The 17782-nt window shown below is 35.9% G+C and overlaps 1 protein-coding gene and 1 long non-coding RNA gene across 7 annotated transcripts in view; one reads left to right on the top strand and one right to left on the bottom strand.

The window, feature by feature from the left end:
• Nucleotides 1–15377, bottom strand: part of mapk10 (mitogen-activated protein kinase 10) — a 41341-nt gene extending 25964 nt beyond the window's left edge. For 4 of the 6 annotated variants that reach the window (XM_008424535.3, XM_008424536.3, XM_008424538.3 and 1 more), the window contains exon 1: nucleotides 15031–15376. Coding sequence is in view for 4 of the 6 variants with exons in the window: in XM_008424538.3 (XP_008422760.1) it covers nucleotides 15031–15033 (3 nt within the window). In the remaining 2 variants the exon portion in view is untranslated. Of the gene's footprint in view, nucleotides 1–15030 lie in introns of all 6 variants that reach the window. The other 2 variants (XM_008424534.3, XM_008424541.3) reach the window with 1 other exon arrangement.
• LOC145554099 (uncharacterized) lies at nucleotides 1709–2405 on the top strand. The gene is made up of 2 exons (XR_014090140.1): nucleotides 1709–1746; nucleotides 1947–2405. It is a non-coding gene; the product is annotated as an uncharacterized LOC145554099 (long non-coding RNA).
• Nucleotides 15378–17782: the final 2405 nt, after the last annotated feature.

Genomic DNA, 17782 nt, shown 5'->3' with positions numbered 1-17782 from the left:
CATTCATCCTCACCATCTCTCAAACCACCACTTCATGACGAACACATGCAAGTGAAAGCATGAGGCTTTAAGGACATCTAGTCAATAAATCATTCACAATCAATCACTTGTTTGTAATGATTTTGCAAGCCTTTGTATATTTGACAGTTGTCACCATGAAGACTGGTAGTGTATCTGCTGATAATCTGACAGATCAATGCTAAATTAGTTTTAGTGGCAAGACAAGGCAACAATCTTTAACCATCTGTGTGCACAGTATTGCACTACAACAGTTCAAACACAAATTATTGTGTTGTGTGACTATAAGACATATTTGGTGTAATGCTTATCTTAAGCTTCTGTGTTTGTGTTTTTTTTTTCTTCTTACATTTAATTAAATCCCCCATAAGATGAAAGATGGGATGGCTGCATGAATGTACTAAATTGTCCTTTTCAGTGTTCAGCACATTCCAAGGGAAATTTACACTGATTAGCACTCATGGTAAAAAAAAATGCTTTAAAAGTAACTTCATTTAGCATAGCCTCACAGAAATACATTTATTAAATGAGGGTTGGGGAGAGTCTAAGTCATTAAGAAAAATAATGTTTGGTTAATGAACAGTGCATGTAACTGAATTAACTTTTTCATGTTTAAAGCTAATCAGAGTGTCTATGGACTTTTGATTAGTAGTGTAGGACTTTTCATAACTATAGGGTCTAACTAAGAGGCTGACTTTTCTCTCACTCTACAAAATAGGGATAACAAAAAAAGTAATATAGAATTGCTTTGATTTAGTAAGTTGGGAAGGGCTACAAGAAAACATAAAATTGTCTAAATTTGACCTTGTCTACAGTCAAAATGATAAATAAGTTAAAAACATCTGGAACTGTTGCAAGAAAACAAAAAAGTAGGATGCGGAAGCAAGTTATTCTTACTTGTCAGAAATTCTTGAACAGTGTAGAGTGGTATAAGGGAGGTCAAAGTTTGCGGTCAGAGAACTGCAGCAAAGAATGGCATCATGGGGTCACCAGCTCTTCATACCAACAATTTATGTTAAGGTTTTTGTACAAATTTTGGTGCCAAAGTCTTTCAGTTTCTGTTCATCACTGATGAACAGAATATTATCTAGATGTGTATATGAATGTCAGGGTCACTGCACTCAAAATGATTCCAGTTCTTTTCTTGTTTAAACTTGAGCAACTTGTTTTATTTAGCATCTACTTTTAGCTACGGAGTGCCTCAGAGGTCTATTTTCGCCCACATCCTATGTTTACTAAATTTAGTTGCTCTATTATCTTTATTGTTTATAGATTTATTTGGTCATTCAAGCTCTCAGTTATGCTTCAGCGATGTAAATACGGAAAAGTCGTAAAGACAAATCATCTTGGATGGGGAGCAATTATTAAGGAAAATCTCCGAAGCTTATTGCTAGGAAACTGCACAAAATAGAAGGCATCTTGGATTCTCCATAACAAACATTTAGTGTATCTTTTATTTCTGCCTGGTCCTTAAAGGTGTCATTAATTGTAGAAGGAGCTTGCAAGGACAATGTATGGTAAATATGTGCTTTCATTAAAATAAATTAAAGACTGTCAATATATTCTAGAAACTGTGAATGAGTAAGGACAACTGACATCTAACCTTGCTATTTTCATTTTTAACATTAATCACACAACTTGACATAATGAGAAAAAAAAGTGGGTGACTGCTACGTTACTGGAAATGGGTCTGTGACAGCCGACCCTACTGTCACACAGACCTGAATGGTAACTGTTTGTTTTGTTCATCCTTAATATTAATTTAGATATTAATTAGTGAATAGTTTAGATTTTTATTTTTGAAAATTTTCATTAGCTTGACTTTTTAGTTAACTATTTGAAGTGCACGCATTTAGTTAACTTTATTTGTCAGTTCTTTATATTTTTGTTAAAAGCAACAAATTAATTTATTTGTTTTGAGTTGCCAGTTTCCTTTGGAGCTGCTGCTGGAGGGTCACAGAAGAGCTCCAGCTAATTGACATCCATATATGGCTGGCAAACCTCCTCAGCGGGCCATTCCATTTGTTTGCCAGGGGACGGGGAAATTTGGTTTTCTTTCATTTAATTTGACCAGTTCTTTAATGTCTCTTCCATTTGGTAGTTTCAGTCCAATGTTTGTTTAATTTAAAGATTTGGTGTTGTATTGATTAGTATTTATTTAAGTTTTTGTATGTTTAATTACCCCTTGTGTGTCAGCTGTGGTCTGATCAGCCACTATTTAAGCTCCCCTCATGTCTTGTTTGTTAGGTCAGTTTTGTGCTTGAGTTCTTTGTGTTACTACCTGAGTTGGAGTTTGTTATGTTGACCTCAGTTTTTGGGCCCAGTTCTTCATTGTTTAATTATTTTTGAACTTTTTTGTAATAAATTAAGATTATTTTTGGATTCCATTCAGTGTCTCTCTGGCTGGTTTATGTAAGAACCCTCACAGGGTCAAACAAATCTGAATAATAATCAAGAGGAATTAATCACTGAGAAGACAAAACGAAAAGTTGTCAAATCTTTCCTCCATAAAGCCGGACCTCCAGTGGACTCACTGAGCAAAATGAAAACGTCCAATTCTGAGCTTGCTAATTCATTGCTCTCATTCTGCTGATGGTGGTTATGGGTAAAGTGCTGTTCTCATGTCGCTAAGGTTAGACTCAGCAGCCTTCTGCAAAATACCGATTTATCACTCCGGCTACATACAGCTGTCCATGGAAGCTGAGTGAGACATGAGATCAAAAATGCTCAGGGTTGTTTTTTTAAGCTCGGTTTAATACACGACAACTATATGTTGCATACATCATATATTTGCATATTTTTGCTAAATAATTTGCCTCTCATGATTAAACAAACATAAAAAAAATCAATGGAGAGTAATTACGGCTCTTTTATGGTTTAAAAGTGTGCGTACCTTGAACCTTTCTCAATTTTGTCATGTTACAACCACAAACCTTTGATTTATTTTAGTGTGTATTTGATATAACAGACCAACACAAATCTGAGGGTGATTGTGGAATGACAACAATAGTTATTAATATTTTTAAATTAAAATCTGAAAAGTGTGACGGGCATCTCTACGGCTCTCTTCGCAGTGACGCTTATCAATATAATACAGCCCAACCAGTAGGAGCCCAGCTGTAATTTCATCTCATTATAAATTCAGGTGTTCTGCAAATGCCTCAGAGGTTTCATAGAAACCAAGATAGTCTTAAAGTCCAAGGAACACAGCAGACAGGTCAAGGAAAAGGTTAGATTGATCTGAACATCTCAGGAAGAACCATTCAACCACCTTAAAAATGAAAGGAGTATGGTACAACTGCAGAATTACCAAGGCATGGATACACATCCAAACTGACTGGAGGGACATTAATCAGATAAATAGCCGAAAGACTTGAAATAATTCTGAGTATGATCCAGAGATATGTAGTTGATGTGGAAGAATCTGTCAAAAGGAAGAAGAAGGTGCTTTCTTCAAATATCATTATAAAGTTTTGTTGTTTTTTTTATGGTCGGAAACTAACCCTGCTAATCATCCTGAACATGTCATTCCTATGTTGAAACATAACCTTGGCACCATCATTCTGTGTCGATAGTTTCTTCAACACGTACACTGAAAAAAAGAGAATAGGTGATTTAACTTAAAGAAATTGCTTTAATTGCTCACAAGCAATAAGTTAATCAAAGTTAATTTACTAAGTTTACTAAGTTGTCAAGTTAAACAAACATAAAATAATTTTGCTGGAGAAAAGCAATTTATTTAAGTTGGAGCTGCATTCTTTCTTTTTTTTCTCCCTGTGCATAGAGTAGCTGGTTACATACTATACTGTTGTCCTGGAAAACCTACTGGAATGGCACAGTCAAACTTTAAAAATAACTGGGAAATTTTGCAAGATTTGGAAGAAAAAAAAAGATGCTTGAGAAAATGTTCTACATAGACTTAGAAATTGTTTCTAGATGTGCAAAACGTGTAGAGAAAACCCCCCAAAAGATTTTCAGCTGGAACATTCATGGGGGATGAATACATAAGTAGCCACACTTTTCAGATGTTTCTTTAAAAAAAAAAAACATTGAAACCACACAAAATGTTCATTCCTGTTCTTAATTATGCTCTACTTTGTATTGCATTAAAACTCGACAAAAATGCATTGAAGCTTTTAGCTGTGACATGACAAAATGCTGAAAGGCTTAATGAGTCTGAACACATTTGCAACCTCCTACAATCATTTTCCTAGCAGAGAACCATTTACAGATTTTAATCAATGCATTTATGACTTTACTATAATGAATTACTCCTTGAACCAGTTTGTCACCGATTACTGAGAATGGAGGATTCTCATGAAATCTAAGCATAAATCTCAGGATATTGAACAGAAATTTAGTAATTAAGTATGTTTGTATTATTCGCAAACTTAAAAAAAAAATCAGCTCATCAGCAACAACAAACAAACAAACAAACAAAAACAATCTTTTAAGTTGTAGGGACATTGGTATCTGATAGTTTTATATCTGCTTTCGGCCAAGATAACCCCCCCCCCCCCCCTCAACCCCCAAAAAAACCCTGTTTATCCCTGAAATGTGAATATTTCTAAACACTCTGCCAGAGGAGCATTGCTAAATGATCCAAACTGAGATAAACTGCCAGCAACAGTGACAGTTTTACAGGAAGTGTTGGGAGTGGTGGGAGTGAGTTGGCAGATGTAGAAACCATTAGCTGGAGTGTGATAAATGCTCTTGATGCAGCTCTTGATATTAGATTTAACAGCATAGCGACAAATCAGAAAACTGTAGCACAATTATTCATATACACAAACACAAAACTTTGCATCACACCTTGTTTTGAAAATGAAAGAAAATATAATGTTTTATAATATTTTTGTTTTTTACACAACCCAATTGTAAGTTCTGTAACTTCTCACAGCTGCTTCTCTTGGTTACACAAGGAAGACATCGGCAGACAAGCTCTGCATGGCAAGAGCTCAGATCTACTTTGAATTTAAAAGTTACTGACTGTTGCATCAGAGTTTAAAAAGCTGTGTAACTGTAAGATGAAGAGGATTCAGATTCAGCAGTATAGATTATATATAAAAGTGCCAATTTGCAGCTGGGGGAGAAAAAGGGGGGCTCGGCTGTTTAGTGGAATTAACAGCAGATGTCAATTCTCCAGCAGACTCAAAGACTGAGTCATTTTGAGGCCAATTAGGAAGCCCCCGTCAAACCCATTCTGAGACCATGAAACTGCTGTGCCATCCATTGACAGGAATCAAGAACATCTGGGCCATGAAGTCTATTTTTGGATCAGACTGATGAGTGACAAGACACAGAAACAAACTAAAACATAAAGCGTTACCTCCTATGAACGTGGACTTAAAAACATTAAAAGCTGTCGTGAAAAAGATCTGCAAAATCAAACATAACCCAAATTAGTTCAGAAATTCTGACCTAAATCTTTCACAGATTCAGAAATATATCATTAGCACAATAAAGATTGGATTGGGTGAGGTTCTAACAACTTACTTAGAGCGAAATCAAAGAGCTTGTGGAATAAATAAAATAAGAGCAAGTGGATAAGGAAGTAATTAGGTTCTCTCAAATAAACTAAACCATAGAATGACATCCACGTGTTTTGGCACCTTGACAGAGATGTGTAAAAATCCTTAAAACATGTTGATAGTGAGCGTGACAGAGTTGACATCAAGAAATTAGTTCCGGGGTGCTGTGGTGTTGCAGGGGCAAAGCACAACCCATGTATTGAAGCCTTAGTTCTCATGCCGGTGGTCACAGGTTCGATTCCCAGCCTGGCAACATTTGCCGTATGTCTTCCCCCTCTCTCATAATCCTCTTTCCTGTCAAACTACTTTCAAATAAAGGCCAACAGAGCCAACAAAACCTAAAAAAGAAAGTAATTCCAATACACAATCAAGAACAGTCTTGTTGCAAGCTAATTTCTAGAGTGGCAAAAAAATGTCATCTTAAGAAAAACATTTTTTAATAAAAATTTCTGGTGCTGTAAATATTGAAAAACTGAAAATTTCTCTAAAAACAATTTACAAAATATGGGAACTTTTGAGTATTAATCCATAAATTCCTCTTTCTCCAGGGTATAACTATTACTTACATACATAGTGTCTTTTTGTAACACGTTATTCAAGTGTGGTAAATAAGTTGATATTTACATGTGTGGAAATGGCCACAAGAAAATAGGTGCTTGTATAAGCTTGAGAATATCAACAGGCAGAGCAATAATAAACTGAACTATGAGAAACAAGGCTGGGAGTAAACCAAGATGTGGTCTGTCTTGCAACCACATAGAGGAGGAATGAAGTGGAGGCACAGAAAAATATTCCAAGCTCAATGATGGAGAATTTCAGGATAGAAAGGCATCTTAGGCACTCCAAATCTCCATGACAACCATTAGGCACTATTATTGTCAAGTGATTCCTTGGGAGTGAATCTATAAAAAACTTCTACAGTGTTCTAAAATAATAATTCTAGGCTTCCAGAGTTTGCTTAGCTCCTGGTGGATCTGGCATGAAATAAATGATGAATTTGTATAACGGTACCTAATGCCACTGCTGGGAATGATAGGGTCTCTGAGTCTCCATAATAATGATTTATTTCATTTCATTTATTTAATGTTTTTTTTTTACAATGCTTTTCTAAATTTTATTTGTCACATAAGCAGCATATAAATTTACTGTTCTTGACATTCAGCTTTGCAGATGTCCTCATTTGCATTGTCAACTTTCAAAAGCATCTCCAATATGACCATTTGAAATTGTATCCATATAGCCAAATGTCATGGTAATATTATCGCCAAATGTCATGGTAATATTATCATTGTATTGTTATATTTGATGTGTAAGTATAATGTTATTTTTAGATGTTTTACTCCCCCACACCTCCTCCATACCAAGCCACAAAACAATCAGGCCAGATTTTCTCCTTCTCCAGGACTTGTACAGTTCTATGGGGTTAGGAAAAGGGCAGCTACCCTCTCTGCAGAACCCACATATCCTGGACATAAGCTGTTTCAAGTTCTACTCTCAGCACTATTTGCAAAAACTGGCCACCACAGAGAAAGTTTCTTCCCCCAGGCTGTCTCTTTGACAAAGATAATCAAAACCGTGCACCCTGAGCATTCAGCTATTCAGGAAAATAATAATAATTGCACAACCCCAAGCTGCCTTTTTTAAAATAAATGTCTGCGCGCACACTTATACATACTGTTCCTATTGTTCTTTATGTTTTTTTCCTCTGAGGTTTAAATGTTTACACTCAATGTCTGTGCACTGTGAACAAGTCAAAGTCCTTGTTTGTGCCTCCAGTTTTGGCTGATTATGATTCTTTTATTTTGTTAGAATATGCCTTTTTACAGTAGGATCACGGCTTCAATAAAGAAAAAAAAACATATAACAGAAAGGTAGCTAACTAGATTTAAAATGTGAAGTTTGTTTATTTGAATCCGAGGTGCTATTATCAAAACGTACTACACTCCAATGTACGAGGAAAATGTAATGATGTAAATAAAAAGAAAAGTTTTTCCACATGGTTATGTTTAGCTGTTTTTTTTATGAATCAGTCAACAGTGAAATAAAGAAGCGGGTTTTAATCTCCTATACTTCAGGATGCTTTAAAATTCCTTGAACACATCAGAATGCAAATTAGATACTTTTAAAAGATAATTTTTTTGCACTGCACAAACCATTTTTAGTCATGTATTAATGGAAACAAATGTTCTGAAAACCAACTATATAAATATTGTATAATTCCATGTTTGCATAACAAACTTGTGATTCTGTAACTGTGTTTAGTAACAACACTGTGACAGTGGTTGGAAAATAGGGCAATCTGGCGATGTAGATGATTTGTGCAGGATTTCGAATATATTTAAATTACGAGTATTTAGGATTTCTGGGTCAGCTTACACAAACTTTGCAAAAATACTTGAGCTTTTCCTGTATCTGGATCTTTATGGGAGGATATGCAGTCTCTTTTGAGTCATGAGACCACTTTATTACCAGTAGGATAAGTGTAGCCAAGGGATGGAAGGCCAGTTTATTCTGCGCGGTAATTCACTACAAAATGTATCTGACTGCAGCACAATGGCACAGAGGTGGTCCTCTTCATGAGGTAAGCGCAACATTATTTTTTTGAAAACAAAGCAGCAAAGCCAAAACAAGGAATATGTAATGTAATGTAGTTTGTAGGGCGAATCAAAATGCAGAAAGAAGCTGGGAGGATGGATCATATTGACAAATGCTTAATGAAAAAATGACAGGGAAAAAAACTTACAAAAAAAATCACAAGGAGCACAGGGAGCCAGAGCAAAACAAACAAAACAAAAAAAAGTCACAGGGACCACACAGAAGTAACAAGATTAGATAAGAGGAATTGAGAATGAGTTGTATATATACTGGAAAGGATGATTATTGAACAAGAAACAGATGACTGATTAGAAATGGGTTGCAGGTGTGTAGAAGGCAGGCTGAGGAGAGAGAGAAAGTGGTAGGGGGTGACGGAGAAGACACAGGAGACTAGGAAATAAATCTAACACTGGAATAACTAGAAACATAATTAAACAAGAGTAACAAAGAACAACTAGACACAAGACACAGACATAACAGACTAGAATTACTAAGGACTGAACTAAAATAAAACAGAAACAAGACTCATCAAAGAAAGAGACTAAGAGACACTAAATACTCAAACCACCAAAACAATCTAAGAGCCTATCAGAATAAAACAAAACAGTACTTCTTGTTTGAACAAAGCATCTTTCATATTTCATATCAACCTCAATCATCATCAAACTGAATCATACTTTTCATACTTATCTATCTTCACAATTCATTGACAAACTTAACTACTAAGAGAAACATATTGATATGTAATTCTTTCAGTGCAAGAAAAAGAAAAATACTCACTTATGGCCCAGTTTAGAAAAAGTAAATAAGCAGGAATGGAATGCCAACATGTGGGTGCGAAATGGCAGATTAAATTGGTGGAGGTATTTGGTTTTTAGATTATGCCATGCTTGTGCTTTGTATTCTCAAAAACATAATAAACTTTTACATTTTTGTCTTGGTATATTTTCCCAAATGTTTGGAATAATATGTTGTGTGTAATTCCAAAAGAGGATCAGCACACAGTAATAGACAAAGTAATAAACTTCAAATAAGAAACCTTTAAAATTAGTGCAGTTATAGTATGATGACATTCAGATGAGTAGTTTGATTTTATTCTAACCACCTGGGACAAATTTCTTACAAATTTGCATAAGCATTAATCAATCAATAAGTTGATGAATAGTTTGAAAACAGTTCTAGCGTTGCATTGCTCATGGTGGCAGCTTGTTGGAGAAGCTCTGTAACATTAGTTCTGATTTGTTCTTTTAGTAGTGTTTTGTTCATATTCTTTTGGCTGAGACATTGTATCTTTGGATAATTATTCCCTCTTTTTTTGGATGCTGTGCAGCTGGTAAGGATTTTTGCTCTTACTTGTTTTTACTTTCGACAATTTTTATGATGCTGAAGAGGATCATAAATCCTCTTCAGCATAAATGGATGGAAATTAGTGTCAAACAGTGTTTCACTTCTTGGGTACCATCTTGGAAATAATCTATTTCAGGACTACTCATATTAATGTGCATCTTTTTATGATGGAGCTAAACAGGAAGAAAACGCACATATTTCCAGCTAATGTGCATGTTCTCTCAATTTTCAGAAGCAGCATTCAAAATTGACTCGATTTGCAGAAATGGACGCTGTATGCTGTGATTATTACTGAATTTAGTAAAACTCCACAAACAAGGTCCTTATTATGGATGAAGTGTGAGGTGATTGCATATTTTGTTTGAAAAATAAATAAATTAAATATATATATATATATATATATATATATATATATATATATATATATATATATATATATATATATATATGTTTATGTAAGCATGTAAATATTCCAAAGAGAAATAATAAACACCATGGCATTACTTGTTATCTGTAAAGGGGGGCTTTTAGGTTTTAATGAGCCAGCTAACTCAATGAAAGATCCTCTGGCCTTACGTCTGCTTGAGCTACTTTTGCTGTGTCTCAGTTATTCTCAGTGACAATCTTTTTTTGATGTAGTCACACAGAGTTTAATCTGTCCATCTCTTTTTGCCTAAGCTGAACAAGCTGACGGACGGCTTTAGCTGCAATGATGAAGCACAATGTACTGGTCCGAATGTCCACAGCAGCCACAGTTATTGTTGGCTCTTGTATCCATCATCTCTTCCTCTCCCCTCGTCGCTCTTCCTCCTCCTGCCAAAGGCCTGAAAGCTACACTCTTTGTGAATGTCACACGATGCACACCGCAGCATTGTCCATATCCATCCATGTCTTCGCTCTCCCCTCCATCCTCGCCGATCAGGAGAACCTCCCTTTCCTGCCTCCCTTCTTTTGTCCCTCCCTCACTCCCACCACTCCCGCTACCAGGCTCCCAGGCTGCATTGCATGCGCCTCCCCTCCCCCTCCCTCGGCGCTCCATTGTGAGTGCTCGGTTCAGCAGCCTCAGCCTCGCTTCTTCTGCAGTATGCAGCTCTGCCTCGCTGTTGAGACTGTGCAGCCCCAGCCAAGCGTGGCACGGCCTCCTATTTGGGCTCAGGGGAAGGGAAGGGAAGGGAAGCACTTCTATAGCTGCAGGAAAACAAGACAGCGGCAGAACTCCGGAGCTCATCTACAGACAGAGAGACCCTGAATATTTACTGGCGTCTATTGATTTGTTTTGTTAGAGCTTCAAAAATGCCTTTCCCTTCCTCTTGGTCTCTACTGTGATATACCAAAATTCATTGTAAAGAAACAGCTGACGAATCTCACTTAAATCATCTCTGATTGCCTCGTCTGCAAGCACACATTGTGAAAAAATCTGATTTACTTTTCCTATTTACTGAATGCATCAGATCTAAGAGCTCCCATCATTTTCTGTCCAGAAATGCATTACCTAACATGAACTACAGTGCACTTCTGTGAGTTTAATTTAAAAAAAACAACTAAGTTTCTGACTAAAAGGGGATAAGCCTGTAAACCATTAATTTTCTTTTGGATTTCAAAAGTACTATTTCTGTCTAAAATCCTGCAGCACTTTTTTTGGGTCTTTTAAAAAAAAAAAAATTATTAAAAAAAAATTTAAAAAAGAAAAATATAAATCAATCAAAATGGAATTGGCATGTCAGATTTTAAGGAAAAGAGAAAAACTGTTATGGTCAGAAAAATAATGATCTAAACAGATTTTTAAAAAGAGGACAAAAATGTACTTTATTTGACAAATATTTAGATTTTGATTTTAGATTTTAGACTTCCCTAAACAAAACCAGCAATTATTGAGTTTGCATTTTATTTACAATTTAAGCTCTGGCTCCCGAAATCCAACATATATCCTAAAAACAAAGTGTGAACATACCTGTCAACGTCTTGCATAAAACACTGTATACCAATAAGAAATATGAAAGGCTGAGAGAACATTTGGTAGTATGTTGTTGTTTCCTAGCGCTGTCATTTGTCTGGATTTAATGCCCCTCCTCTAAAATCCATCCAATGGGCCCTGAGCTGCTACAATCTGTGACCTTTGGTGACTCGTAATTCTCTCTGCAGATGTGCCCTTGGAGGATTGGAACAAAATCTGACACAGCTTTGAAGTGTTGCATTCAACCACCTGTAAAATCACACATGACGAAAAATAAAGCTGCATGTTTGGCAGGCCAGATCTTTTTATGTAAATGTCCATTTCACTCCACTGGCATGTCCCTCTGTCCTTTTTTTAATGTTTCTATCTACAGAAATGTAGAAAGATAAACTAACTCTTGTGCAAAGTTTAATATTTAAGTCTTTGGAAAGTAAGATATATTGATTTATTAATTTCCTCAGTTAACATAGATCCAATTGTGTATTTACATCATCTTCAAAATAAAAAATACTCTTAGACCAACAATTTCATGCTTTCTGGTTGCTGCTCTGTCATCTCAACCAACAGTCGGTTGTGTTGGATGGGGACTCCTACTAAACCTGGTTCTGCTGGGCTTTCTTCCTGCTATAAAGGATGGTTCCGCTCCACTGTCGCCCAATACTTGGATGAGGGATTACTGCAAAGTCAATGAATCAACGAAACTGGCAGGTAGGTAAAACACGTTTTTGCTAACTGTGGCAATATATAATCAACTTAGAAATGGTGAGAAAATTGAAAACATTGAAAATCAATCTTCCTTGAATGATTTTAAAATATATTTGTTAAATATCGATACTGATGCATTATAAAATATTGTAAAATATTGACTATTTGCGATATTTCTAGTAGAAATGTATAACTTCCAGTACATCACAATCAGAATACTTTTATTGTTAATTTAATTTCAATGCAGCTCATCCAAAGAAGAAGAGGTATCTGGTCCTGCAGCCGTTGAAGGCGGTGCCCTTTATTTATTTAAGTCTTAATGAATATATTTCAGTTTTTGTGAAACTGAATCTATCAATCCCTAATTGATATACATATTTTTTTCCACTTTGTTCCATAAAATCTTTAACAATATTTAAATCAGAATTTTTCTGTATGACTCAAATATTTGTTTTAAATTAGCTTTATGTCTTTTATTTTTATTTACACTGTGGAACCACACTAAAGTACATCTTCATTTTAAAAAAGTAGAAGGATTGTATTAGAACTGAATTTAACTGGATTTAATTTTATTAAAATTTGGCAGGGCTAATGCCAGCCATCATTACTGATCCCTAATCATCCTTCATTTCATACAGCCTTGACCTAATGAATATCTTAAAGAGCAATAAACCCCAACAAGTGACAAATATAGGAAAAACATGTCTTTGATCTTGATCTATAGTTTTTAGTTGTTTTTTAGTTACTCTTAGATGTAATCTTATGTTGTTTGAGGTTTGGGAGAACATGTTTTTCTAGTCTTTATCTTTTTTCAACTTTTTCAACTGGGGAAACCTTGCAATGCCTTTGATTAAAGTAATTGGCTTTATTGGATGCATATTTGCAATTGTGATCTTTTCAAACCTGACTTTTCAGGTTCAAAACGGACCTACCTGCCTGCCTTGTCACATTTTTGTCCACACGTCAGTTTATACTTATCTTAGAAATGCTACATTCTCACTTTGATGAGATTTAAAGTAAGGATCCACGGTCTTATTGCTTCGGTAAATAATATTTCTCAGCAATCACAGACTTTTTTTTTTGTATCTGTTTTTAATCTATTCAAACAACAATGAGAAAATAAAACATAAATACAAAAAGAGTGTGATGCAAAGTTTTCAGGAAATTATCCAAATCTGCTATTTGGATTCAGATGAAACAAAGACCGACAATTATTTTGGTATATTATAAGTTGTACAAATGTTACTGTATATTTCAGCACATGGCTGAATAAATTACAGATGAATACTGTTTATTTCGCTACCGTCACCTGTGATCGTTCTATAACTATGGATGGGCATTCTGGTGTTCCTAAATCTGAAGAACAAAATCAAAATGAAACACAAGTTTTATAGCACAGCAGAACATTCCTTTGCTTGTGGCTGTTTCCATTAACGATTCTGCATTGCATAAACAAGCTACCTCTTCAGAAATCAATGCCATTAATTGCCAGTTTGAGCAGACCTGCAGAGGCAACTTTAAAAAAAAATGTAACAATTTATATTCACAAGAAATAGTTAGTTTCCAATATTTGGAAAGCACTATTCTTCATACACTTTAAGTAGGCCTAGCACAAAAATGACAGATAGATGTCATTCTGGTCAGCTACTGCAGAAACAAACCATGTAAAGCTTTGGTGAATCTAGATCCGTTCCCTGCAGCTCTTTCCCAAGCCTGCCTTCTGAATAATTCAGCAGCCAAGGTCATGGCGCTAAAAACCCACTCTTATCTGTCTTTAATGCAAACCTTTTGTTTTGACACCTTTAAATCTTTATCAATATCCCAGCAAGCCTCCAGTAATGACCACAATGAAAATCTTTCCCCAAACAATAACCATTTAAGAGCAGGTTTAATGATGCAGCTGCAATGATACGTTCTAGTTCTGTACACACGTGCGATCAGTGTACTAGATCAAATGATTTTTGGGGTGTAATAAGGTGCCTTTGAACCTTATTACACTCCCAGTGATGTGCAATAAAATTCCCCAAACAAAAGTAATTCACACAACACTATGTAGAACACAACACAAGACTATGGCTAAAAACAGCCTATCCATTTTACACGTCAAGTTTTCATAACAAGGCCAAAGAAATTCACATAAACCGCAAACAGTAACAGCTGCAGCATCCAAACCGCAGCAGAGAAGGAGAATACCGAAATAAAATGTCCCAAATCAAATCAATCTTTTTTCCATTTAACCCAACTGTTTGACTGAAAGCACTACACTTGTGCTATCTGTAGTTTTCTCAGACTTATGAAAGATCCAATGCTGGTCCAGCATCCTGGAGAAGTAGTGATGCTCTCTGCATAATGCACAAGGTGCGCAGCTGACTTCTGAGGGGGTGGAGAGACAAGCAAGCCCTGCATGATGGCCTACAGTACTTAGACTTGTGTTATGAAGATTAGTCATCCAACGTCCATTTGGGTGCCTAATCAAAAATGCAAATTGTGCCTTTTATGTTCAAATATTGCAATTTTATAGAAGGTTTTGAGTTACATATCTATAGATCATTACTAACTGCAGTATTTTGTATTTTATCTGCTTCTTAAAAGGAGAAATTTTTACCCCATTCGGTGTTGTTCCCTTTTTTTGTCTTTGTTTGCAAGTAGAGTCCAGCCAATGAAGGAGCTCTGTGATGTTTTAGGCATTTCCATAGAGACGCTTGTAAAACAATGTCTATGGGCGGATTTCTCCTTATTATTAAATCCCCTCAGTAAGACACCACTACAGTGGACTTCATTAACCTTCAATTTGCAATCAATATTCATCACTCCACCTTGCTGGCAACTATAATGCGGAGGTGGTGGAGGGGGGGGGTTCACAATTTGCAGCGGCCTTACCATTCCGTGCCAGCTGATGACGATCCCAGTCCGGAGCCAGTCCCTTTCAAAACATCCCGACGAGAAACAGTGCAGTGACCATCGCTGGAGGCGTAACAAACACGTTCATGCGGATGAGCAAAAGGCGTTTTTTTCCCCCCCTTTTTCTTTTCTTAAAGACAAAGGAGCGATGAAGAAAGAAAACCAACTAAAAAAAAAAAAAAAACAGGGATGGACGGAAACTGAGGTTTGCTGATGCTGAATCACTCTTCCCTCCCAGCTCACCACCTTGCAACCATTGTGCTGCAAGATGCTGGCCGTACCATTGTAAGCCTACCAGAGCTCGGAGGACGGAGAGGGAGGGATGAGAAAAAAAAAAAAAAAGGGTGGGGGGAACGGGGAAATATGTTGCCATAGCAACCGCCCAGGAGCTCGTCTGACGTCAAAGCCTCGGCAGAGAGACGGTGCGGAGAGGAAGAGATCACATGGAGGCTGTCCCTCCAGTTGGGAGGGGTGAAGTATCTTCTCTGTTCTCACTCTGCGCCGTCCAGCGATTCAATTAGGAATTTGGAGTTTGGAGTTGGGTGGTGCAGCTGTTAGTGGGGCTGGTGTGTCCAAATGTTTATCAAGAAACAGCAAAATCTTTATTGTACAAAGAAGCAAAGTCCTTCATTGGAGGAAAAATGACATTTCATAGCATAGAACATATTATTATCATCATTATTTTTTGTATTTTTTTTTTGTTTAATTGCACTATTTTTAAAAGGCAATATGATACGATTAAAATAGTATTCCAGTCAAAAGGCAAGAAAAGGAAAAATATTTTGAGCAGAATTTTAAAATAATTAAATTGCATCCAGAACATTGGAAAGTGTTAATAAACATGTCGACATAAATTTGCTGTATTATAAACTTGCATGCAACACTTATCTGAAGAAGACAAAAACATCTATTAGAAATATTTTTTTATATAGATGCTTATTAGAAAATATCAAATTGTGCTATTACAGTCCCCTTTTGCAAATCACAGTGTAAATCAGTTACTGCCTTATGTAAGACTTGAAGGGTCCAGGTGACTAGTACAATAATTACCCAGGTGAAAACTGAACCCACACATGCAATAATAAGCGTTATGTCAGTTTTTATCCCTTCAGAGTGATTTATGTAGATGGGCTGTTATTACGGGGAACGCTTGATATTTACTCCATGTACCAGGCATGGGCATGGGCAGGGTCAGATAACTCTAAAACGATGTGAAGGGCCATGTAATAACGACTAATAATCACTAGATGGCGATAGACAGATCATAAACAAACTCAACTTCGAAGTAGTACGCGGGAAGGAAATCCTCAGCTGTGGATTGCTTCCTGAGTGTGTCGAAAATGAATCACTTTGATGCTGTGAGAAGCCCACAGTCTCGATTTTCACTGACTTTCAAAGAAATATCGGCTTCCACAACCACAGGATGAAAATAGATAAAAGCATGTTTTCATAGAATAATATACTGCTCAAAAAAATAAAGGGAACACTTAAACAACACAATATAACTCCAAGTAAATCAAACTTCTGTGAAATCAAACTGTCCACTTAGGAAGCAACACTAATTGACCCGACGAGGGTCCCCGTTGTCAATCAGTGTTGCTTCCTAAGTGGACAGTTTGATTTCACAAAAGTTTTATTTACTTGGAGTTATATTGTGTTGTTTAAGTGTTCCTTTTATTTTTTTGAGCAGTGTATATCTCAACAAGGAACAGAAAGTGGTGATCATATCTTGAACTATTACAAGAATAAGTTAGTCAAAGGCATATACACCACCAACTGAGAGAAATATCTTTTTATTCAATTTATATAGACCATATTTTTTTCTTTACAGGCACCAGATGGATGAATGAATATTTTTATTTATACTAAAGAGGCAAACATAAAAACATACACGTACCACAAGTGTAGTTATGTATATTTGTTTGCTTCCACTGAGAAAAAAATGAACTTAATATTGAATGTATACAAAATAAAAATCATTAAACAGACATTGAGTAAATGATTTTTAGATAAATAGGTGAACATAATGTGACTACATCTTGCTGAAATAGTAATGATAGTTTCGACAAAAAAATCTGTGATAAAAATACTCTAGCTCTATACTCCAAGTGTATGATAACCTTTCTGGTGATATGAACAGTTTAATTATTCATGCTATAAGGTGGCATCTGTAATGACGTTCAAAAAGCCATCTTTCTGTGAGGACAATGTTTAAAAGCCTTTTTTCTAGGCTGTCAAGGAGGGTGCAACAAAAGGTGTAGAGGTGGTATGTTGTGTTACTTTAAGTAATATAATCCCCAGGAAAATTGAGGAGTTTTCTTTTTTTATTTATTTTTTGCTGCAGTTTTGTTTTTATAAACTTGTATTACAACTTGTAAAATGTTGCCTGTTGATGTTGATATGATCCTTTCTGACGTTTGTTTGAATACTATAAAGATATGAAGATACTTGTTTGCTTACAAGATTTATAATTAAACCATTAAATATGAATCACTTCAAGGTAACTCCCCGACCTCCCCCCCACAAAACAAACAAACAAAAAGAAAATACAACAAAACATTTAAATTTCGGACATAAGCTAGAACGCCGCCAAAAAACGTTCTCATCTGTTGCTACTTCTTTTGTGTTTGTCTATGTTTTATTATTTTGTCTCATGTCATGCTACATTTATGGTAATTAAAGGGAGGGGATTTGTAGACCACAGAAAATTTAATAAACCAGATTCTGCTCA

Source organism: Poecilia reticulata, chromosome 12, assembly GCF_904066995.2.
Source record: "Poecilia reticulata chromosome 12, P_reticulata-male-v2, whole genome shotgun sequence".
NCBI classification, from domain to species: Eukaryota; Metazoa; Chordata; class Actinopteri; order Cyprinodontiformes; family Poeciliidae; genus Poecilia; species Poecilia reticulata.
This window is presented reverse-complemented; position numbering and strand designations above follow the sequence as displayed.